This window comes from Drosophila yakuba, chromosome 2R, assembly GCF_016746365.2.
Source record: "Drosophila yakuba strain Tai18E2 chromosome 2R, Prin_Dyak_Tai18E2_2.1, whole genome shotgun sequence".
Classification (NCBI taxonomy): Eukaryota; Metazoa; Arthropoda; class Insecta; order Diptera; family Drosophilidae; genus Drosophila; species Drosophila yakuba.
This window is the reverse complement of record NC_052528.2, coordinates 23,241,739-23,267,209: the sequence shown is the minus strand read 5'-3', so window position 1 is coordinate 23,267,209 and position 25,471 is coordinate 23,241,739. Positions and strand designations below refer to the sequence as shown.

The 25,471-nt window shown below is 47.0% G+C and overlaps 1 protein-coding gene across 4 annotated transcripts in view; it reads left to right on the top strand.

Annotated features, from left to right (window-relative positions):
• The window catches only part of LOC6532104, a 34,909-nt gene extending 9,674 nt beyond the window's left edge, over nt 1–25,235 (top strand). For all 4 annotated transcript variants that reach the window (XM_039372100.2, XM_039372102.2, XM_039372101.2 and 1 more), the window contains 4 exons: nt 4,915–5,664; nt 19,426–20,066; nt 20,135–20,292; nt 20,355–25,235. In XM_039372100.2, coding sequence (XP_039228034.1) covers nt 4,915–5,664; nt 19,426–20,066; nt 20,135–20,292; nt 20,355–21,367 — 2,562 coding nt within the window. In that variant the 3' untranslated portion in view covers nt 21,368–25,235. The remainder of the gene's footprint in view (nt 1–4,914; nt 5,665–19,425; nt 20,067–20,134; nt 20,293–20,354) is intronic.
• Nucleotides 25,236–25,471: the final 236 nt, after the last annotated feature.

Here is a 25,471-nt window from a genome sequence, read left to right as displayed (position 1 = left end):
GCGTGGGGCGTGGGGCGTGGCCGGGTCATGTTTATGATTTTGACAACGAAACGGCAGCGAGTCCTGGTGACACCTCTACCGCTTACCACCCACTTACCATCAACCACCCACCGCCCATCAAGGTGAACCGGCGAGGGGCGGGCACTGGGAGCTGGCCCGGCCATGTGACAAACAATTTGCCTACGCCCAACCTACTGCCACTGCCACTGCAACACCGCCCCTCGCATCCTCGCATCCTTGCATCCTTGCATCCACTTGCCAAAGCCTGTCCCTTGCGGCTTTCAGCCACGTCAACGCGGCCATGTGACTGTGCCAGTTTGTATCTGTGTGTGCTCGGGGTGTTAGCCATCTCCTGCCTCAGCCTGCACCAGTGTGTGTGTGTGTGTGTGTCGCCTGTCACTTTTTACGCTGCTGCACAACACATCCCCATCCCCATTCCCATTCCCATCCCATCCAGATCCACACCCATAGAAACCCCAGCACTGACGAGCTGCATAAATATCTAAGCGAGAATACGCTCTCAAACGAATATCTGATACCTTTGTGGGGATGTGTGGATACAAGTGCTGGAAACACGATACTGCACACTAGATGTGCGCAAAGGCGATTTTTGAATAATATTCAATTTGGAAGGCAATAAGGATTGGGTATCCAGGTACACAGAAATATTCAAAGAACAAACAAAAGAGCTAAGCCTGGATTGTATATCTGACACACTTTGCTTCTAGCTACGCATTAGATTCATTTTAAATGTAATCAGATTATTTGAAATGCAAACAATTTTGAATTGAATGAGTTAAGACGAGTTTACCGGACATGAGTTATACCATTAAATGTAGACTTAAGTAAGGATCACAAGGAAACTCCAAACATGCAGTAGTGGCTTGAACGCTTTGCTTGAACTTGGCCCGGGTGCACAAGCATATTGCCTCAAGCTCGGGGAAATTGTGCATTCGAGAGCCAGGCTCGAGCACTCGTAACATCCTTTTCCAGGAAGGGTATCGCTCACCCACACATTTGCATGCATGCATTTGAAAATTTGAGTGCTGCCTGCGACATGTTCTTCTGCTGTTGTTGTCGTTTCCATTGCCGCTGCATTTTTTTCTCCGCCTGCATTGTTGACAGGCGTTAAAATTTGACACACACACACATGCAGACTACCGACTAACACAGAAGCAGCGTGTCCCTATCAGGACGTGTGTGTGTGTGTGTGTGTGTGTGAGCTAGGACATTGTTTGAATTGCCCGTCGAGGTTAAGCTGTAACATTTAAAGTGTTGTCGGTTCCGTTTGCCGTTTGCCATTGTGGCTGCATGTTGCATGTTGCATGTTGGTGCTGGTGTTTAGCTCAAGTGCACTTCGGGTGCTTCCCTTCTGGCCCCAGAAGTTGACATTCCTGCTGCCGAGGAGGCTCTGGCGGATTTAAATTGCCCCCGGCACTCGGCGAAAGTTCTGAATAATATTGCGCTTGCACAACTAATCAAGGCATTAATTTCTCGGGGCATTTGGGGGTTAACCGGGTGCCCAGTGCCATGTCACACATCCATCAGAGATTGCTGCCAGTCATGGTGTCATGGTGTCATAGGTCAAGTGGCCGGAGAGCTCCTCCTTGGACCTCCTCTCCCGCTCCGCTCCCCTTCGCCCGCCCTGCAACTGACATCATTGTGTGGGCCGAGTCCATTTTCATTGTCTAAGCATTTAGGACCTCAGCTTATTAGACATTGTGGCCCGCCTCTCTGGACCTCGCAACCTCACAGCCTCACAGCCTCGCAACCTGCACAAAGGATCGCAGCCACAAAGGACATCCCCGGCTATCTACACAGGGCACAAATGTGTAGTTGTAGGCGTGTGCCATTAGCCATAATGCATACTCCATTATGCCGGCATTGTTTGAGTTTTTGCGACCCCTACCCCCCCTTCTCCTTTCTTTTGGCGTGTGCAATGTGCCAGAGGATGAGGGGTGGAGGGCAGGGAAAAGTGGATGCACGGCAAGAAATTGTACATTACCAGCCCGATTTTATATACCAACTAGACCAGCTGGTTTAGCTTTAGAATGGAAGCTTAAGATCCTGGAAGTCACTTTTAAAGGTGCCTGAAAACAAGGCTAGTTTTCATCTTATCAGGTCCCTGATTACCACAATGGCAACTCGAAAGTGATAGTACCACGCAACATGTTTTTGCCACATAAGCCCAGAGACCAAAGCCATTTGGTTGTCAGTCAGATTCAGATTCAGATTCAGTTTCGGTTTCGGATTCACTTTCAGCTACAGGTTCACAGCCAAGTTAATGACAACTTGCATAAGAACACTTTGCCCCGCCGCAGAGACAGCTGGCGAGTGTCCTGCACACATGAATGTTTCAGCATCTCGCCAGGAGTCCTTGGCCACTGGCCACTGGCCACTGGAATTCCTGTTGCAAAGCCTCTCTCTCATCCTCCTGGCCAGAGTATGAATATTTCATGTCGAACTCACTGCCGCCTGACTGCATCCAATATGCTCTATATGCTCCCTATGCAGGCCAAAACGGTAAGACAATAATGGCCACTGGATTCTAACACTTTCGAGCCTGCAAACGTTGAGGAATGTCAGCCGGACTTTGTGTTGTGCTGTGGGAGGACTTACAAAATACATGGAAATAAATACACCAAATAAAGACGGGCACTCTTCGCCTTCACGGAATATGCATAGATTAAATATTAATCGGTTTTAGTGCTTATTATGATGTTGGCAATCGTGCAGAAATTGCAAAGTTTTCAAAGTTGATCTGCTGCGAATAGAGTGGAGTGGGGCCTGGCAGGACTTTCCGGACATCCGCCCCCGGGCAGGAACTGTAATTTCTTATTTTGCCTGCTGCGAATTGAAGAATTTATCTTTATTTTTTACCCAGCACCTCCCCTTCGCTCCTCCCAGCCGCATTGTTGTGCATTGGGCCGCAGCTGGTCTGCCATTAAATCAACAATGGCCGCCCGTACACGTGCTCGTCCTTCTCCACGAGTGTGTGCTGGTGTGTGTGTCCTGTATACATATCTGTGTATGTGAGTGTGCTTTGCTGTATTAGTTTCCCTTTTGTATGATTTTTCATTTGAGTTAAGACCCTTCGTGCACCCCTTCCACCCCTTCCACCCCTCGAGCCCCGCGGCCTGGGCATATTTGTGCGTATTGCAAGTGAAATTCTCTGCTGCTTATTGTTATTGCCCCGGGAACATGGAAAACGATTGAGCGGGCGTACGGTGCGGTGCGAAGTGGGTGGAAAGCTGGTGGAGAGTGGGTGGAAAGCGAGTGGAAAGCGGGAGGAAAATCGGGGGGAGAAGGGCGCACAGGACATTCGGAACACAGGGCTCGGCGAACAGGACACGCAGCAATTGAGAGTTGTTGATTGTTGCATATTACTCACTGCCCGAAAGTTCAAAGGGTCATCGCTGCTGCCAAGTTGATTCCGCTCCTGACTCTGAATTTGTTCTCAGCTTGGCAACAAAAAAAAAGGGAATTTCCTGTGCATACTCTAGAGAATAATGCCCGTATTGTTCGAGCAGCGTGCAGTCGGATTACTCGGACTTAAATTGATGTTTAAAATTTTGCAAAGGAGCTTACATCGAGCGAAATGTTTGACATTTCCAATTGGATAAGTTCGGTGTTTAACAGGATATTAACAAGGACGCTGCATTGCACACACTATACGTGTGCATCTCTGCAGTTATAATCGCCATGAACTAGAGCCCAAGTTGAAGCCTGAATAGCTCAACTCACACCAAACACGAATCACCTCAGATTGGATAATATCCTGCCCATTTAAGGCACCTCTGATAGACGTGCAGTTCAAGTTTGAGTTGAGTGCCAGCAATCGGGATACAGTTTTTCCTGCCGGGCTCATAAATATTCATGCTTTAACCGGAAAACGATTAAGTCGCAAAAGGTTTTAAGCTTCCGCTGCAGCTCCAAGTCCGTGGAGCTCCTGCTGCAGCAGCTCCTGGCACTGGTACTCCAATATTGATAGTAAATTCCTTTGCAATTCTTCAGCTCCGCAAACGCGTCCTTACCGCCCACTTACCACCCATTTCCCACCCACTTCACGCCCACTTTCCGCCTCTCCTGTGTTGTTGCTGCAGCCGCTGCCTTGAGTTTTATGCAAGCATGTGGAAAATTCCAACGAAGTGCGGTCATTTTAATAACAAAAACATCAGCTCTTTATGCACTCAATGCTCCTGTTTTTTTTTGTTTTTCGCTGTTCGCAGCTTTGGCTTCTATTTACTTGCTTTTTTTTTTTGCGTTTTATGACTTTCGCTGTTGTTGTTGGCCGAGCAAACTTTTCCAATATACCAGTGTGCTTTTTGTTTTTCCTGCTGCATGCAGTTGTTGCTCCCCGTTGGCTTTCCCCAGTGTGTGTAGCTGGGTGTAGCTGTGTGTGTGGGTGGTTTGTGTGGCTATCGCAGTCGGTTGGTTTAATTTTTAAATCACACAAGACAGTTAATTGATGCAGGGGGGAGTGGTGTTAGGAGCAGCGTGTTTCAATAAATATGAACTGCATTTCAGAACACATTACCTGGGGTTCACATTCGTTTATATGGATAGGGATACTTGGGACTTGGAGAATTGCATCGATTCAAACTATTGTTTTAGAAGCTGTCCACAGAAAACAGAGCAGAACTAAAAGATTAAATGCCATATTAAATTGAGACAACGAATCTCCAGTTAAGTGTATTCCTCAATTGTCGGTCTTAAATCTTGGTTAAGAGCTCCTAAGAACATCGTATTCCAGATTCGGGTTTTATTGTTCTGAAGTTTATAACCCCTTTATGACTTGCGTAATCACATGGCAATGTCCAGCATTCATATCATCAGTGTCATTGTCCTGTATACCTTTCGAGTACCTACAATATCCTTGCTAATATCTATGAATGTTCTCGGTCTTCCTTGCAGGGTCAGTGCTCGGCTGGTACACTGCCCATGGCCTGGGTCGATGAGGGACCCGGGCCCCCAACCTGCCCGCGATCCTGCGCCGAGCAGCAGCAACAGAAGCCAGTGGCCTCCAAGGCCAAGCGGAGTGCCACCAGTAACAATAAAGTCAAGTATTTCGTAAACTATAAGACAACCCAGATGCGTTTGCGCCGCGCTGGGGACCACGCGATGGACGCCACCGACAGCCATTCCCCGCTGGCCAGCGAGCGGCCTCCGAGCACCACCGACGACCAGGACGTGGACGTGGACGCGGACGTGGACGTGTCCTCCACCACTACTGAGGAGGCGGAGCCGGAGCCCACGCTGTCCTACAGCCATCTGCATGCCCAGGAGCCGGTCCTGGCTCACCAGCAGGATCCGCGGGAGCGGGAGCAGGAGCAGCAGGAGCAACAACAGTGCCTTGAATATCTGGGCGATTCCGCCGAGTCGAGTCCGCAGCACCTGTGCGGCCTCCAGTCACCTGGTCACCTGCTGGAGCGGCTGAAGGTCCTGCGGCTGCGCAACTGCTGCGAGAGGAGCGTCTTCAGCTCCCTGCACACGCTGGCCCTCAATGCCAGCCTCACCGATCGGCAGGAGTGCGTCCGCGTGCTCAGCGACCTGCTGGACGTCGATGGACTGGCCAACAGGATCACCTGCGAGCTGGCCGAGATCCTCTTCCGCTTCGACTGCCGGCAGGTCTACTCGCTGATCAACCAGTGCGACGACTGCAAGGTGAGTTTAGTTTTCACCTCCCTCCCCCCGAAATATCCTTGGCCCTTAACCCATCTAATCCCCTCCTCGCCCCACTCCCGCCTTCCAACCCCGTTAACCCAATTAAGCCCAAAACCTCATTCGCTTTCCACTTTGGCCCAGGCCGAAACTCTTCCGCACCGCGTGACATTTTTAGCTGCTCATTAATTATTAAAGTTGCGCTGCGAAAAAAGGGAAAAACTGAAAACAAAACCAAACCCAAAAGCCCTAAGAGCGGAATCTACACTGGGAGAAATCAGACTTAGCTATTATCTAAAAACAACTTATATTAACTGCCTAAAACGAAACTTATGTTATAGGTAGTGATTGAGACCTTTGCCTGAAGTTCAATGACAACAATTACTAGACTAGCAGATAAGGTTGTAAGGTTTCTTTCAGTGTGCGACCAAGGGTCAGAGTTAAGCTTTCAGGGCATCTAGGCTTATCTATTTATCAAGGGTTCTTCGTTTCACTCTCACAGTAAGCAGCTCCCTAGGCAAAGCAGATGTCAGAAATAGTAAGCTTTACTCCGCCAAGAACAAAGCCTTTTTGCATTTTAAATTTCCTGCCCCGCCCATTGGCCATTTGCCCGTTTGGGCATTTTTCATTCTCTCAGTGCAGAGCTCATGCTGCTTTTGGCCCATAAGCGAGCCAGGACTCTTGTCCAAGGATTCATATTTCAGACTCGTAATTACGGGGCAGGATGACGGAGCAGGAGGAGGAGCAGGATGAGGAGCGACGCAGAGTCCACGTTGCGGTTAATTTGTGGCACTTAAGCGCGGCTGCAGTTGTCCGCTACATGGGAACACCAGATTTCGAGATTTCGGCATTTCGGTGCATATCTGATGTCTGTTCCATATAATTGGTAATTATTCGTCGAGTGTCGGCCAGAGATTCCTTTCCTTAACCTGAAAACCTGAAATGGCTGAAGGGGCGAAGGAAAAGCTGGCTGAAACAATGACTACGCTAATGAGGGTCTCTGTGGGCAAAGGAAAACCTTTTGAATACTGCAAAATCTCCGAGAGAGAGAGGCAGTGAAAAAAGTGAAAAACGAAAAAAACGAAGAAAAAAAAACAGAAATGTGAATTGCGCTGATTAACAAAACTTGAGGCAAATGCTAAGCAGACGGCAACAAAACAACAACAACGCGGGCCAAAAATACACAAGATGTGAGTGGGAGTGGGCTGTGAGGGGGGTGGATATGATGATAAGGGAGAGGAGAGGAGAGGGGAGAGGGTGGTGCAGGTGCTAGGGGCAGACATATGTACACACACAAATTTAAATTTAAATTACGCATACGCCTGGTGGCACACATTTAATGCGCTGTGCAGCCGCAGAGGCAACAACAACAAGGGCTTTAAACTAACCGAAGGATAGGGATTGCAGGAGTGGCGAAAGGGTGGCGGAGAAAGGAGAGTGGAGAGCGGAGAATGGAGAAAAGAGAATCAGAGCAGAGAGTCGCCAGCAGCAGCAGCAGCTTTAGCACAATTCTAGTTCGAAAAGTGCGCTCTCAGCTGGAAGTCAGTCAGCGCTGGTGAGAGCTGGTGAGAGATTTCCAGGGCCTCTTCCGCTCTCTTGCGGTGTCAGCAGCACACGCTCTCTGGGAGAACCCTCTTTCTTTCTCTTTCTCGCAGCCTCTTTGGCTTTTGGGACTCTGCAAACTTTTTCGCAGTTTATATAAGTTTCAACAGGCCAATGTTTTTTTTTAGGAAAATTCAAAAATATATCAATTAACAGATATGTATGCAACTTTTCCTAGAGATTAGTGTTATCAAGGTGTTTTTGGGATTTATAATATTTTACGAGCTCCGTTTTTAAATGGCCATAGTTGGGCAATGGGACCGACAGGAGCCATTCGAATGTTCGACTGCGCGCGCTTCTCCTGTCCATCGCTCTCCCATTCCTGGTGGCCATTCAGCAGAGGTTTCTTCGCCTTTTCCTTCGCCTTTCCAAGTGCCAGATTCCAGCACAAAACACGTTTTTGCACATGGCCCGAGTGGCGTAGAGTTTGGACCTAGCCAACCTAACCCCGCTAGTATCGGAATTGGTATCGCTATCACTGGGCTGCGCTATCATCCATGGTCCAGTAAACCGATTTCAGATTTCACTACTCCAAACTACACCAAGTGCATATTTACTTATGATTCCTACCGCACCTTTCCCCACCGCAGCTCCTCTAATTAGTCGCAAAGGCTTGACATTGCGGCCAACCGCAAAGGGAAAATCCATTTTCCGGAACCCGTTGCTCCGTTGCTTCAAGGCAACGTTTTGTGTCCTTATTTGCGGTTTGCGAAACATTTTTGCCCCTTTCGAAGACCAAGAGTTCGTTGATGGTCGCATCATTGCGGCGATTCGATAATTTCCTCATATTTGTGGAGCAGACTAATAGATTTTTAGGGCAGCCATTTGAGGGAAATGCATCTTTACAACCAGGACACAAAAGGAAAGGATACAAGCTTATTCATCAGTTTGTAGAAACAGCCAGTTATGTAATATTTAGTCAGCTTAATCGCAAGACTGGACACACTGATATCAGCACCCTAAGAAGTCTCGCAAAGAAACAGCAAATTTTGCCACTCTGCTCAGAGCCCAATTAGTTTTCCACCGAATGAATGACAAATAGATGATGCATATTCATAAGATAGCTTTATTATGCACAAAGCCACAATAAAGCATTGACCTCCAGAGGCAGCAAAGTGAAACTTTAAACTCCACCGGAGAGCAATAAGGCCAAAGTTCAAGTTTCTGCCTGATTCCAAGTGATTTAATCAATTGCGTAGATTGCTTAGATGTGTGGGCTTTGTGTGTATTTCCCAAATTGGCTTGGCCAAAATCCTTTATCTGTGTTTGCTGTCATCAAAGTTGGCTGTCGTGTGGCCGTAATCTATTTCCATCGATGATTTCGATTTAATGTGGGGGACTTTCGTTTCCTTATTTTCCCCACTCGATTTTGTTTCATATACTTTGTGGCAGTGTGTAAATTTGCATTTTACATATAGACACATATCACATAACCTTGCGTCATATAAGAACCGAGGGAGGGGGAGGGGGAGGGGGCGGTATTGGTTCTATAAGAAGCCTGTGACGGCGAAAGAAAATTGTCAAAAGCGGAAGTAGCGTAATTTCATAAATGATTGATTACAAACACTTTACACGCATTCTCACTTATGTGCGCCAATCGCACACAGCCACCCACACACACACACACACATGTCGACATGTCCTGCCGAAGGATAACGCCCTCCCTCCCCTCTTTTCCCTCCCTCTCTCTCTCTCTTGGCCATATTTGCTTAGGTGTTTGGGCCATAAACGATTTGTTGCTGTTGTCGCCTGGCGACAGCTGACAACGCTGAGCTGTATTACACTATAGCCGCGTTTTGTTAGGTCCGCTTTGCACTTCTTTATCCTCCCACCGCCGTACACCCCATGTCCTTTACACCTCCTCCCTCCCCCCAAACAGTCACTTTGCGGCTGGACACATGTGTGCGTCGACAGTCAGTGGAAAAACTTTCTGTGTTCCAATAATCTTTTTTTCCCCTGCGCCCCCTCCGGCAGCCCAGGCATTTGTTTCCACCTTTTTTTGCATTGGCATTTGGCTTGGCATTCTGCTCCGGTTATCCTGGCTGTCCTCGTCCTGGGCGCCTCCTTCCCAGCTTGCCACTTTGTGCAATCTAGCAATTTATCGAGTTTTGCGTGGGCGCCGCATCTTCCAGATTATAATCCTGCCGAGGGTGAATGTGGCAGTGGAAGTGGAGCAGCTGGCCCAGGACTCCAGATTGATAGATTTCACTTTGCGGTGCACGGTGGATTAAGGAAAAAGTTGATTTCGCCGAGATTCCCCAGCAGGATGCTAAAAATATCCTGCCACGAAGTAGAAGGGAAGATAGCTTTTCCCAAGTAACTTCAACTCCTCAATCGAAAGAACTTCCAGTACGAACGATATAGTATAGTTTCAAATTATATTCCGGAAAAGGGCTACAATCGATACCGGAATGTATGGGTTGCTTCGCATTTGGGTCGCATTTCCCACATCGACGCACCAGCCCCATATGAAATGTAAAAGTTTTCCCCTGATTTGCCCTGGATGCCCCCCTTGATAACAGGAGCAACTTTCGCTTTTGGCCCTCAGAAGTAATGCGAATACGCCATGTAGGCCCGGTACTGGCAAAGTTTCAGTTGAAGGGCCTCTTCGGCAAATAAATGGCGCAATGCAGCGGAAAATTGGCCAATTGGAGCCAACAGAAGCGGCAGAAGCGGCCGAAGGAGCGCTAATGTGGCCAAGATGTAGGGAGGGGGAAGTGGGCCCCAGGCAGCAGCAAACGATTAATCAATAAAACGAAGTCTGATGAGCAGGACACAGACGGGCCGCAGGACCGCAGGACAGACAAAGGATGGCTGGGTGGCAAGGGCAGCAGCTGCTCCTTGTGCTCTGCTCCTCGGGGTCCTTGGGTTGTGGAGCCCCCCGCGAATCCTCTCCAGCTCCGGTTGAGCTGCTCCCACGTTGACTGACAAGTCTTTGTGCAAACAGACGCACAATCCCACTCACAAACACACTCGCAAATAGGGCCAACACACACACACACACACATACACATACAGAGCAACCAGCTCGTTGCTGACACAATATGAAAAATGTTTTTTTTCCCTCTTCCAGGGGCGGTGGCTTTTGGGGCGGGGCATGTTCGTAATCCACAATCGACAAAGATAAATCGCTTTTAGTGTGCTCCAAAGCATTTATTTAAATTTACGCTCGCTCTCTGTTTCTTGTTCTGTCTCGCACGCACTGTCTGTCACCTCGCTCTTTCTCGTCAGCTACACCGGGAGAAAAGTGTCCCTCCAAGTAATTTTAGTAGGGGTATGAGGCGTTGCTGGATTCTTTGCAAGCTGGTTCAAGAAAATCGCAGTTCGTTATTATTGGCCGAGGGATTAGAAGCCTTTTTTTTCATTGTTACTGATCCTTGTCAATATTTTTTTCGCCGTGGAGCCGGGAAAAGCTCTACATCGAACCCGAAATCGAGAACGAAAACGAAAACGAGACTAGAACTGAGGCCAACAAAGGCCAATGAATTATTTGCGGTTTTCGCTGCACGCTGACGTCATAGATACGCGGCTACGACAACTTAAGCTACCCAGCAATACACTCCACTCGGCGCCCACTTGCAGGACCTCAGTTCAGTTAGAGATTCAGGACTCAGGACTCCGGATGTCCCGCTCCCCGGGCGACTGGTGGCAGGCATTAGCGTCATTCATACTTTGGGGCCTGCTCCTTCTTCTTGGCGCTCAGCATGTGAGCCGCCTCCCAAACTTATGCCCCACCCCCTTTCTGTATGCATGTGTGTGTGGGGGTGAGTGTGTGCTGGATGCTAGTGTGTGTGAGTCCTGGGCGAGGGTGTTTAACTGCCTGTAATGAGCTGCCAATGACTCAGCCTCGGTCGCAGCTTAATGAGCAAATTAGTCGGCTAGAAATTGTTTTGTGTCCTGTGACTCTGTCTGTCTGAAATGGATTCGTATACTTATAACTTATAAGCTGATTAAACAAAGCCCACCGCCCAATCCATCCCTGCTTAAATATTGTGGTAAGCTGATGTGTGACATCACTAAAAAGATATTAGGTAAAGGGTGAAATACTTTAGTTTTGGTCTGGTAATAGTTCATTGTTCATTGTTTATTGTGCACTTTTTAAAGTCCTTGCAATTGGTGCAGCGGTGTAAATAGTTTCCACCGAACATTCGCAATCGGCATTGTGACCCACATCGCGCTGTTTATTTACATATGTGCGCCTTATTGGGTCGGACATGGTTCGATGGGTATTTCCGCGTCTTATTTTTAATTAAAGTTTCAATTCATATTTGCCGTCAGTTAAGCGGCTTTCGAGGAATTGCGCATGCTGCATATCTGAAATATGGAACATGGCCTGCCCGCCTCACTCACTGACTGACTTCTTCTGTCTTCTTGGCCCATTGACATGGCTGCATATTTCTCGGGCAAATGTTGCAGACGTGGTTCACCCAATCACCCTTGTCCCCATCCTCACACTTGTGCTGGGAAATCGACTGACTTCGCCCAACACATTGAGCTCGGCTTGTGCATTATTTACTTGTGTGTGCCACTGGCATCCAGATCCATTGTATTTGAATTGTCAAATCAGTGGCAGCCGAAGGGCGCTGAAATGGGAGGGGCACAATGGCCAACGATGGGAAGTGCGCAGACAAACAGGCGGGGCTCCCATTCCCCATCCCCCATCCCCCATTCCCCATCCTTGGGGCTCTATCAGCGCCCTCAACGGCTGACTGACTCGACCGGACGGAAGCTGCAAAACAAACTAAGCATTGCATTTACGGCTAAATAGAGCGGGCTGAAAGAGCAGCTGCGCTGAAAGGTTAAGGCAGATGCACTGCATGGACGACGCCTGTAGTTCCACATCGATTTAAAATACTTACTCAGCTTGAAAACATGTCGATCTCATGATATGGGCACCAGGCCATGGTATTCCCGGAGTAGGAGCTACTACTACTTCCCAGCTTAAGGCTAATAAGTTTTAATGGCGCTTATCCAGTGACTTCTATGTTTTGTAATCCATTTTCGACTCACTCCTCATGCGATGAATGCAATCCTCTGCTAATGCGTTTCCCAAAGAATCCGTCTTCTGGCCACATCCGATCTAATTAAGTGCTAGCTAATGTGTTTGTCCGTGTCCGTACTTCGGTTGGCCAACTGGACTGGCTCCAAATGCTAATTAGATGGAATAGTCCCTTCGTCATGCGAGTCCCTTGAAATGAGTACATTATCTGTTTGAATGTACTCGCAGTGGGTGTTTGCCCTAATGTTTATGCATGTATGCTGCGCCAGAAATGACGGCTACATAAATTCCAACACTTGTCGACCAACATATCCGTCATAAACATTTCACATCAGCCGCAGCGTAAATTTCACTTAAATATGCAAATTTCTATTCCCCACAAAGAGAGGGGAAGGGGGGAAAGGGGTTTTTGGGGCTGACATTTCAACTGTCTGTCGCGTTTGACAAAAAATGATTCGAAAAGCGAGTGGGCGCCGGACTCAAAGCAAACACGGTAATTGAAAAATTTACCCACATTCCGCATCCGCTATGAAAATGTATGTACGAGTTTGCTGGAATGTTTACAATGGCGAATGTTGTTGGCCAGTTATGACAGGCAATTAAATTTCGACTAGGGCAGCATTTTGTTGCCCAATTAGCCGAGTGGAGGAGCACTCCGGGTTGACAACAGCAACCAGCCACCAGAAACCAGCTACGGACAATTATGGAGAGGCGGCAAATGACTGCGGACAGCTCACCAGATACAGATACAGATGAAACTGAATCTGAATCTGAGGCCGAACAAATGTGCCAAAAAATGCTCATGATAATTTGGACGGACACCCTTTTAAACACTCATCCGCCCCGTTGTCCCCGTTGTCCCCATTGGCACCGTTAAAGCGCCAGGAGCTCTGGCATTTTGTTATGGGATTTTGCGGTTTTAAGTTTAGTATTTGTCGGATGCAGCACGTAGCGGTTGGGGAAATGGGTTGGGGATGCACTAGGGGTAGGGGTACGGGTAGGGGGATAGTAAGAGCACCGAGCTTTATGCGCTGCACTCAGTAGGTAACACGTGACCGTGTGGCAAACAAAACAAACGAAGCAATGAACCAGGCACCGAAAGCGAAACAGAAACTGAAAAAGAAACAGAAACACAAACCAGTGGCACACAAGAAAGTGCTGACGAAGGGTTGCTTCGTGGCTGGGGGCACGGGGAATGTATCTGAAGGGGTACATAATGGCCCTTGCCAGGCGTTTGTTCGCTGGTTGCAAGCTGCAAAAACCGCTCCGCAAGAAAGCGGACAGCCCACGCTTACACTTACAACCACACTCACACGGGCACGCACACTCGCGAATGGATGGAAAATAAAAGTTTATCCTTGGACCAACAGCAAAGGCATTACTTAAGCGCAGTGCACACTGTGTGTTCTGCTTCTGCTTCTGCTTCTGCTTATTGCCATAGCCAATGCGACAACACGTGCCGCACTTGCCCGTGTCGAGCTCCACAGTTTCCCCATTCCCCAGTTGCCCCGGATCCACACAGCTCCACAGTTGGTCAAGTGCGTTGGCGTGAGCGAGGAGCCACTGTGGCCAGGCCACTTTGAGCTGGCTAACAAAATAAGCAGGCGCACACACAGCCACTCGGCCCGAATAGTTCAGCGGGTCTTCGCTGCATTCACCGCATTCACAGCATTGTAATCGTGGTCGAACGCGATGTCCTGCAAGGCTACGTCTTAGTTGAAACTTTTCCCAAACTGTTTTTTATAATATATTTCAAAGGAATATTTCACTGCTTGTCATTTGTGGCGTTGGTTATACAGGAGACCATATTCTTGTAGCCACATGAGCTTGCAATTACACACGAAACAGGCATAAATTTGCTTCGAATGGTTATTGTTTCTACTTGACATAATTGAAGTATTTACTCTGCGCCAACAATAACCAGATAAATTTCGAATTTGCATAAAATGGCTGCAGAAATCATGGTGATGGTTATTTATGGAGTGAATTTTAATAAACGTGTTTTAAATTTCGCACACATAAAAAAGTGTAGCACGCTTATGGGGGCTCGCGATTCGCACAAAGGCACACACACACACACACACGCACCGTTTCGTGAGCCATTATGCAAATTGGCAACAACATGATGGCCGTGGCATCGGAGTGGGCCCGAACCAAACGGCCCGAAAGCCGAAAGTCGAAAGGCGAAAGGCGAAAGAGTCGAGAAGCCGTAATGCCCGGCTCTTACTACTCATAAATCTACTGCAATGGTACAAATCAAATCATAACTTATTTGCATACATACGAGCCTCATGTTCGTATGTGTGAAGGTCCCCAATCTGCAACTTCATACATACGCACTGCTGTGTGTGCTATGTGCTATGTGTTGTGTGGTGTATGGTGTTGTATGTGCTGTATGTGCGCCATATCAATTACATTACATAGTCCTGGCCCGGCAGTTGTGTGCTGCGCAAATCTTTGCCGAATTCAGTCACGTTTCCATAACACACTGACCAGGACTTCACCACCAGGACCACACCAGCCAGCCACTCGACCACTCGACCAGGACCCACAGTCCGCCCACACGAAAGTGTATTAAATTCGAGCTGAAGTTTGGAAATGGGGGCTTGGCCACTCTGCGGTGGGTTGGGGCGGGAGTGCGCTTAGAAAGCCATAAAATATTTATGTCTCAGCCAGTTTGCGAATGAATTTGAAGGCCAATGCAGGAGCATAAACGCTGATACACCCAACCCAACCAACAGAGCTGGCCAATCGAATGGCGATGGCGGATTGAATGGGGGGCGAGTGGTGGGGATCGATAACGCAAACAATATGCAAGGACAAACAAAGTTGTTTCCATTTTGCTGGCCATCGTAAAGTGGTTCGTTCATTCAATAGTTTTGTTCAGCTTTGTGGACTCGCAAAAATAATAGGACTTGATTTTTTACACTTTTAAACTTTAATCCTTAATCGATAAGCAAATAAGCTGGCTGCTCAGCCGAACTGAGCCGATTTGGCCTAATAAAAAGTGGTATAATTTTCGCATGTTGTTCGGGTTGCGCCCTGCGGCTTATTTATATGTGTATTATATTTTTTATTGCCAGGCGCCTGGCCTGGGCAATGTTTGCGTTATTTCTCTGGTTCAACGGCTTATGAAATTATGATAGTAAAACCCGACTACCAACTCCCTGCCACGGCAATGGCAATAGCAATGGCAATGGCAGTGGCAGTGGCAATTCCAATGGCGGCCATTTGAAAACTCGTAAATCAACCCACACGCAACGTCTGCTCCGTTTGGCAAATATAAAAAGGACTCCCTGGCCGTCTTGCGCTTTCAAAAAGACGAACGGACGGGAATTCAATTATTTGCCATATGAAACGGTCATTGACTGACTGATGGTCAGTGGCAAAGGTCGCTCCTTCCTTTGTTGTCGCTTTTCCATGGCCTGTGGGCGGTGTCCTGTGACCCCTGCCCCCAGCCGACGACCCTTAACCCTTAGGTTAGCCATTAATGTTTACGAGGGACAAAGGCGAGCGGAGTTACAATATTTTTTCAGCGTTGTTCCTATTGATGATAAGGCTGGCCGTAAAACCGGCTAACTCTTCTGGTCAAACGCACTCGGCAAGTATATGAAATTAGAATTTCATCGTCCAATCTGCATTTGCAATTAAGCCGCGCTCATCGGATCCGCACACGACTGCGACTCATTATCGCATATTGGGTTTCAAAAATGTTAAGCCACAAATCCGCGATTCCGATTCCTCTGCGCCGCATCCTGTATGCCCACTTCCATCCGGTCAATCTGGGCGCCAGGAGGCGGATGCGGAGGACGAGGACGAGGCGCGAAGGTCGCACGTCGATGGGCAGGCACAACCCGGCTTATTTACTGCCCGCATGTGTGTCCTGCGTCCTGTGTCCCGTGTCCTGTGTGCTGAGTCCTCTTGCCACCCCCTTTCGCTGCAGGCTGCACGCCCATGCCAATGCTGATGCTCATGCTGATGCTGATGCTGATGCTCATGCTGATGCTGATGGTGTCGTGTCGGCGTAATGGCCGAAAAGGACGAAAATCGGGATTTTGCGTGCGGAATGACTTTTGCGCCCCGCATTTAAATGAAGGCAGGCTTAAATGGATTCCGCCGGCTGTCGGGGATGAGTTTAAATCCACTTCTTCAGCTCGGATTGATTTTTGCAGCTCCTCGGCGTGAAAGTTGCGACCCTCGCCCTGCGCCCATCCGCTGCACAGGCTCCAATTAACTTTGCACCTGCACACCCTCTAATTGAGTTCGCCCTTTGAGCCTTTTTATTTTGGCGTCGGAATTCATTTAGTGCAGAGTGCATAGTGCAGAGTGCAGGCGCATGTTAGTTCGTGGCACAGCAGATGGGACAGGTCGGGCTCAAGTTATCCTCCACGTGCCATGCGAGGCGGCGGCAGGACTCGTTTCGCGGCGAGGAACTCTGCACGACGGTGTCCTATTAATGGCAAATACTTTTTTGTAATTAAATAATAATTTAGCGAGCGGGGCACTGAGGACGCGATGACGAGATGACGAGCTCGCCCACGCAGGCCAAGAGAACCCAAAGTTGTCCTGGCAACGGCGCCTGTGTCCCTATGTAGGTGCATATAGATATAAAATCGAGTAAACAGACTCGTAAAAGTCGTCTTTTTATATTCCTTACTTGGGTCCTTTTCTGTGTTATGTGAATGAAAGGCAGGGACCCTCTGCAGTAGCTATTCTCACAGTGTACGCAGTCGTGGGTATATTTATTTGTAGACGAGTATTTGTGGTTTAATGTCGGACGCTTGCTGAGTTTATGGCCCGTTGCTTTTCATGACCAACACAAAATGAGAGCAGGTCTCACTGAACCACTCACTCACCATTCACTCACCACTATTTTGGCCATTTCACGAGCTTGGGGACACGAGCTCGCTCGGATGATTGAACTCCGCTTGCGATTAGGCCAAAAAGTAGTTTTGGTCTGGCCTCCTCATCTTCATCCTCATCCTCAGAAAGAGCCGCACGCTGTTGCGGTGGATAATTTTAGATTTTTCTGGCCGCAAACACCATCGCCCGCAGTGACAGCGGCGGCAAACGCAAACAATTAGCCTTGCCAGCTGCAGTGGCCGCAGGGCAACAGTGCGTATGCGTGATTTATGAATGCGGTGCACGCTTTTGCGGCTATCAAGGGTAGGTAATATTTGGCTCCGGCTAAGGACATGCACATTATGGGCGAAATGGGGGGCGGGCTAATTCAATTAGTGCTGTGTTGTGTTTGCATTCGGCCTTTGCCCAGCAGTGCTTTGTTCTGTGCACACGAGTGCGAGCACGAAATTCGATAATTGATTTAGACAATCAGTGCACTTTGCTGCACTTTGGTGCACTTTAACTCGGGGCAATCAAGAATGTGGATAAATATTGGGCAGATTTTCTGCTCCTTTGCCTGCCCACTGGTGACCAATATAATGTGTGTGTATGCATAACAAAAATCCAATGACTTTAGTCCCTCACTCCGCAGCCTGCAATCCTGCAATCGTACAGTCCTGCAATTCTGCAATCCGGCGAGCAATGTTTCAATGAAACTGAAAACCGACATTTCTCCGACTCGCCGTCCTTGCAGGCAAATGTAATGGCAGTACCGACACATTGATAGCCACAGAAATGTTGGCAAATAGCAAAAATTTCACCTGTACCGACCGAATTTCTCTGCAGGCCTGCGAAGAGTTGTTTGTTTGGTATGTGCCTTTGACCAATAGTTATGGCCGAAAGCCGAAGGGCATTTGGGCGGCGGGGGAAGCTGGTAAAGTCCGAAAAAACTACTGCAATAGTTCTGACAGCATAGAAAATCACAAGAGCAGCTGGAACAAACAGCAAAATTCAGCATCAGCAAAGAATAAGCAAAAATATTTTGAAACAAATTGGCTGCCAAATGAAAAATATGTCGGCCGAGTGGAGGGAGGAGTGGATGGTCAGATTGGAGGGCAGATTTCAGATTAATATGTGGAGTATGGAGTATGAAGTATGGCAAGCATTCGAAGCTGAGTTTTGACAGCGCCAAACGGGGTAAATTCCATTACTATCCGAATAACAATCTGGTTTATTTTGCAATATTACTTTTTGGCCAGCTTTCGCATTTTTCATAAGGGGTAATTGTTGGAAATTGTAATGTATTTCCAACAATCTTAAACTTATGTTCTCTTTCAACTTAAAGGCCAATCGATTAGGATTGTGATTATAGAATGTGAACAAGGTACAGCACAGCACAAGTACAGAGGGTATCCTCCATAACTTGGCCAAAAAGAGTCAGAATCATCTGAAAAATACTTTTTTGCATAGCTAAAGGCCCAGACTAAAGATCCCTATCACAACTTTGGGTTTTTTCAAAAATTAATTTTTGGCCATTTTTCGCATTTTTTGTAAGGGGTTACATCATCAAAATTTGCAAAAAATGGAAAAAAATTGAAAATTTAAAATTGAAGTGCCAATCGATTGGGAATACGATTAGGAGCTAAACAAAGCAGAAAGTTCGTCATTTGGACCATAAATTCGATTTTTGTGGCCAAAATACCTATTTTTCGGTCTGAAGATAAGAGGGTAACCTTTATAATTTGGCCAAAATGAGACAGAATCATCTAAAAATGACTCTTTTGTAAGCCTAAGAGTCCAAACTAAAAATCCTAATCACAGTTTGTCGGTTTTTCAAAAATCAATTTTTTGCCATTTTTCGCATTTTTTGTAAGGGGTTACATCATCAAAATTTGCAAAAAAAGGAAAAAAATGAAAAATTTATAATTGGAATGCCAATCGATTTGGGTTGTGATTACTTGTCTAACAAGGTGTTACATTTCAGAATTGGACCATAAAAATGGTTACTTTGCCAAAATACTATTTTTTGGCTGGAAAATCAGGGTTTAAACTCAATTTTGAGGGGTATCATTAGACCTTTTTTCATTTGAAAATTTTACAAATAGCAACACCGTACGTACGCGTAGTAAAATGGAATCCATTATTAATGTTACTATATACACATAATATAAATGTAGGCTCTCCCCCTACTGAGCAGTAATTCAATAAAATCAATTAAACTTTCACGACACAAAAGCGAACACAAATTTCGAGCGAAATAATTTAAATGTGGCCCAGGGACCTGCATAATTGATGAGTCCTTTCAATTGCTTGTTTTGCAGGAAGCATATCGTCGCTGGGTCTGCAGTACACTAGTGCCGTATTTCGCCGAGCCAAAGGACGTGTCGCCGCAGTCGCAGTCGCAGTCGCAGCCGAAGGACGAGGGGCAGGGCAAAGGCAAACGCTCGGCGAGGAGTGCGGCGAGTGCGGAGGCAATGGCGATGGCGATGGCAACGGCGACGGCGGACGGAATCAAGCATAAATCTCTGAAATTAATCAGCAATAACAATAAATCAAATAACGGCAATAACATGAACGAGCGTCAGATTAATCAGAAGCATGACAAGAGCTCCAATGCGAACGCGAACGCGAAGGCGAACACAAACTCGAACGCCAGCAAGGGCATTGACCGCAGCGTGGAGGAGGCGATTGACAGGGACCTGGCCCAGACATTCTACGATGTTGTTGGCCTGTCTAAGCCCCGCCGCGGCGAGGAGGAGCTCCTGCCGGAGGACGAGGCTGGATTAGGGCGCAGTGCGGACGCGGACTCCGAGGTGGATAAGGGTGCGGAGGCGGATAGGGAGACGGAACTGGAGCTGGATACGGAGGCCGAGGCCGAACAACAATCCAATAATTTCATATCGACTGCCAATAATTCGGATCCCAGAGCTACGGATCCAGTGATATCAAAACTACAGAAGAGGTGAGTTAGTCATTTCAATATGGCAATAAAGTGAGTACTCCTAAATTGTATTTCCATCACCCACTTAGATCAACACGCAAGACCGAGTTCCGTAAGCGTCGTCGTATCCGGCCGTGCCTGAGCGTCTGCCAAACCGTGGAACAAAAGTGCCCCTACCTGCTGCCCGCCGATCGCGCCCCTGCGCTGCCCACCCAATATGCCGGCGAGCCGACATTTCTCTGCCTAGGTGAGTACGCCTTGCGGCACCACAGGATGCTGTTCTCATCCGTGCACTCCCATCCCCGCCAGATCAAAACATACCCGAGACAGGGGCGCAGCTGGAGAAGTCGAGCTACGGCCCCAACGACTGCTGCTACAGCTACTGCAACGGACCGGCCTCCGGAATCTGCACCGTCTGCCAGGACTTCAGCCAACCGCGCTCGGAGGAGGGCGAAGTGGCGGGCAACTCCACCCGCCGTGTGCACAACATCACGCTCTCGCTGAGCTCACATCCCGGCGAGCACGCCCGCGCCAAGAGCGTGGCCTTGGCCCTGCGGAACGTCAGCCAAACCGGAAGCGATCCGGACGCCGTGGAAACGCTGCTCGACCGCCTGCCGTACTACGCCAGCCACGACGGCATCTTCTACTACGACGAGGAGGGCGAGATGCCGCACGCCTCGCTCTCCGGCGACTGTGCCGTAGTGCCCGCCGCGACCACGCGCTGCACCATTCCGTACTACGCCTCCGGGACGGGTGCGGTGGCCAAGCCGCCGACGCAGCTGCTGGTCTGGCTGAGCGCCCTGCTCGGCCTGCTCAGCAGCTGTGGAGCGGCGCGCCAGAGGTGGAGCTGCCAGTGGAGCGGTGGCTGCGGCGGCCACCGGGGTCGCAGTCGCCAGGCGGTCGCCTGCGAGGCCAGCTGCCACGAGCAGGAGCTGGTGAAGAGCAGGAGCTGCAGCCAGCGGAGTCCGAAAGTGCGCAGCAAGGAACAGGTCAGGCCAGAATGTCGGGATCAGGACGCCGAGCTGGTGGCCTTCAGGACGTGGCTGTGGTCCAGCTCTTGGCACGCCTACCAGCTGACCTGCAGCAAAGTGCGATACTTCAGCAGCCGGAGTAGGTTCAAAGGCGAGACGAGACCGGTTCGTTCAAATCGTTCCACCAACTCCAAGGACCCGCGCTCGCTCAGAGGCGGGAGCGGAGTGCAGTGGAGCCGGGGGGCAGGATGCACTAGGACTAGGAACTACCGCTTCTTCTACTACTACAACTACAACATCAACGACTGGTGGCGGAGATGGTGGCGCTGCCTGAGCAGCGGGGCCTTATAGTGCCTGCGAGGAATAGGGACTACCATGACGACTCCCTCTCCAGCGAGGAGGCGATACCAAGCACTAGTAGTAGCTAACTCAGAAGCGATGCATATGCATATGCATAGTAGATGTGGCATAGTAGATGGTTCTAGGAAGACACACAGTGACGCAGTGACAGAGAGCACACAAATCCACGGAATACGAATTAAACGAAACGGAAAACAGAAACCACTTAAATATTTATGGTCCTCTTTCAAACGAAATAAAAACAAGCATGAATTAATTATAAATCTCTATTGAAACAAAACCAAAATAGCATATTTTATTACAACTAGAACAAAGAATATGAATATTTAATTAAACAAAAAGCAACTGCCACAAGAATAGGTTTTTTAGATAAACGATAACGGAAGTATAAAACATAAAAAAAAACCAAAACAAAACAAAAAAACAATTTAAAAAGCATACAACTAAAACATAAAAGGGATACCGACGGAAAATATAAATAGTTATTAATTTAATTGCTGGCGAACATAAATACGAAACGTTTAGGTTAGCTATAAAACAAAAAGACGAATGGAAAAATCCAAATTTACTAGACTACAAATTTGAGAGCGGCAAGCGATTAGAGGAAAACGGGGAAAACCCCAAGTTCCACACACAATTTCATTCAGACAACAACAAGTACGAGTATAGGCCGCGTATCAACCACCTTTCAAAGAAGAGCGAAACGTGAACTTTACTTAAATTAGTTTACACAAGTACATACGCGTATGTGTGTGTGTATGCGAAGTACTATAGTCAAGGTGGGAGCGATTTAACTAACAATTAAAACAATTACGGGAAGAAAGCAAAGAGAAGCCGCAAAAGTGTCTAAAATGTCTTTATTTAGTATGCAAATAAGAGGAAGTAAACATTTGTATAACCCAATAAAGCAAAAGAGCCAAAATGAAAAATGAGAAATGAAACATGAAAAAGGAAAAAGGAAGAGTATGTAAAACGCACAGTAACACGTATCTTTAAGATTCATCGACCGACCGACAAGGCGAGGGAGCGACTCTGGCCGAGATTCGAGATCGGATTCGGGTAGCAACGGATACCGGGCATTACCGGGATTACCGGCATATAGAACCATGCGCCACATAGGACATATATGAGTATGAGTCGCATATAGTATATGTATGTACGTTAGATATAGTCAAAATGTGCAACGTAAGCCGCAAATTAAGGTAGAAGAGGGGCGTGGCGCGTCAGAAGAACAACAATATACCTACTATATAAATACTAACAATGAATAATAATACTTTTTGTAATAAAGTGAACTCTATGTAGCGTATATATATATTAATTATATATATGAAATATATATATTTATATAATATATATTGTCTTAACAACTTATCGTACATAAACTTGCAGCAAATGAAAACTATGAGAAAATCGAAACGAGAAACCGAAAAAGACACAGAAACCGAAACCGAAACCAAAACCGAAACCCCTAAAGGCGAAAAACAAACGTAAATAATTAAGAAATAATTAGTCGTATTTGGTATTAACTAATTAACTATTAAAGTAAGAACTAAACAATTTGAGAGAACCCTCTGATAGAGCACACTCGCCCACACTCTCACAGATCTAGAAAGACACCTCTTCGAGCACTCCTAATGGTTCAGTTCAAGTTAGTTTCCCCCACCCAATCACCCAATCACCCGATGAACCAGTGAACCGATGACCCCAAGACCCGATGACCCGGTGACCAGAAATCCGATCACCCACCCCACTACCATCTGTCACTCCACCACTCTCAGACGCTTTCAAGTTTTCGGAAAAGTCCTTTGTTCGATCCTTTCACTGAGGTCTATTGTCGAACGGTTGAACCCACTGCAGGCAGTGTCGGAATTACCAGGACTTAAGTCTATTAGGATGTAATTTTCCGTTGTGCATCGGAACGTTGCCCACTTTTACACTTTCCCACACGAGTTTCCACAACATTTTGCATTACCAAACTGACGAAATTACTTTAGGAGGTAGGAGGAGGTAGCAGGACAGCAAGACAGCAAGACAGCAGATGGTACGGATTTTGTTAGGTGTTGTAGTAGTAACGTATCGATATAACGAGCAGGAGCAGCAGCAGAAGCCTTCATCACGAACCCTCCATTTCTCTCTGGTTAGCCCCCATATCAATAACAATAACGCTTTGTAAATACAGATTACGTATGAGCAATTTGCCTCGAATCCATCTGCACAGTCCCATCCCCGAAGCATCCACATGCAAACGACGTTACACCTTCGCTCCTTTGATTCTCCAGGTGTCCATCACCCCCAGTGGCGTCCGTCGATATGGCGATGGTGCGGGTTGACGTGGCCAAACTTTTCACTTATTACTATAAGTACAGGGGCGTGTCTAGGATGCATGCCTTTTCTTGGGAAAACGGGGGGCGTAAGAGCGGGAGAGGGGCGGATAGGGGGGACAGGGGCGGAACGACACCGTTATCAGTCATTTCAATGGCGGAACGGAAGCGGAAACGGAATCGAAAACGGAAACGGAAAAGGTAACGGTGGCGGAAATAGAAACAGTAACAGAAACAGCAGCAGAAACAGAAGCAGAAGCAGAAACAAAAGAGCAAAGGAACAGGGCAGAGTCAGCCGCTGGCACAAATTGCGCGCATATAGAATGCAAATTGTTATGAATTATTGTGTACTTTTGTAAAACTTTTTGATATATATAATATAGTTAACATGAATAGATGCCTAAATAATAATAAATTAAATATTAATTTATTTAAATGTAAACAATAAATAGAGAAGGACACTGGAGTAGGCCGGCGGATGCGGACACGGAGGCGGACCGAGATCGACTCCAGTCCGCTGCAGTTGGTCGGTGTGACTCGATCCCGGGCCCCAATCCATATCCGTGCCCCGGCATTAGCGTATGTACGAATAAATTTTAGGCACCGCAGGATCTTGAGGAGGATCTTGACGCCCCTTCGGCGGGGGATGATCCGTTCCAGGAGGCGGCGATATCTCCGATATCCCTGTGCATAGCGAAACTAGTTGAATTGTGTACGTAATGTGGGTGAAACCATAGCTCCAGATCTGATCCATCTGATCCATCGACTTTGCATGGTAGACAGCGCATCGACACCACCTCATGCGGTCCATACACAATCGATTCACATTCGAATCCAGATCCGAATCAATAACCAATTAGCACGAATTATACAATAATTTTTGTAATTGATTAGCCGCTGCCACACAAGCAAAACCAAAACCAAAACTAAAACCAAAAATCGAAAAACAACAGCAAGCAAAAAGCAAAACTCCGCTGCAGCGTTCGCTAGTAATTATTTTTTACAAAAACCGAAAAAAAACAAATATTTCAAATATGTAAAAAAAGAGATTTTTAAAAACCGAAACAAAATTGGAAACACGAAATTCTTTTTAGGCCAAATGAAATTACATAATTGTGTGCCAGGACAAAAGTGACAAAATATAAAAAAGAACAAAAACGTTAAAATGTGTTGTATTTAATATCATGCAAGCATGCACAGAAAACCGAGCGAGCAAGGCGAATAAACAAAAACAATTAATATAACGAAATTCATAGCGTCAAGTCAAGTTTAATTTAATTAAATGAAAACATAGACTAATTTAATGGTTATGGTTTAATGGAAAGCCAGCCGCCACACAGCTAGCAAGCAAAACAAAAAGTCTCCATCAAATTGAATACTCTAACCATAGTAATTCCCGAATGAAAGTTTGCATAGTGAAAAATCAAACCCAACAATGACACAATGGCCCCTCCCGAATAACAGTAATTTAGTGGAAACTGATAAATAAATAATAAAAAAAACGTAAAACCTAAACCTAAACCTAAACCCCACTTGAGACAGCTAAAACTTTAAAAAACTAAACTAAAAAACTGAAATCTTCTGTACTTGTTATTAAAATACAAAACGTAAGGATAAAGAAAGCATAGAAGAATCAACAAATTATAAACAAAACGTAAATAAAAATGAAAACAAAAAACGATGAAAAGCCCAAAAATAGAACACAAAAACGAAATTTCATAGTCCTTAAGCTAAACTCTAAAACCAAAGAAAATTAAAAATTAAATTCCCC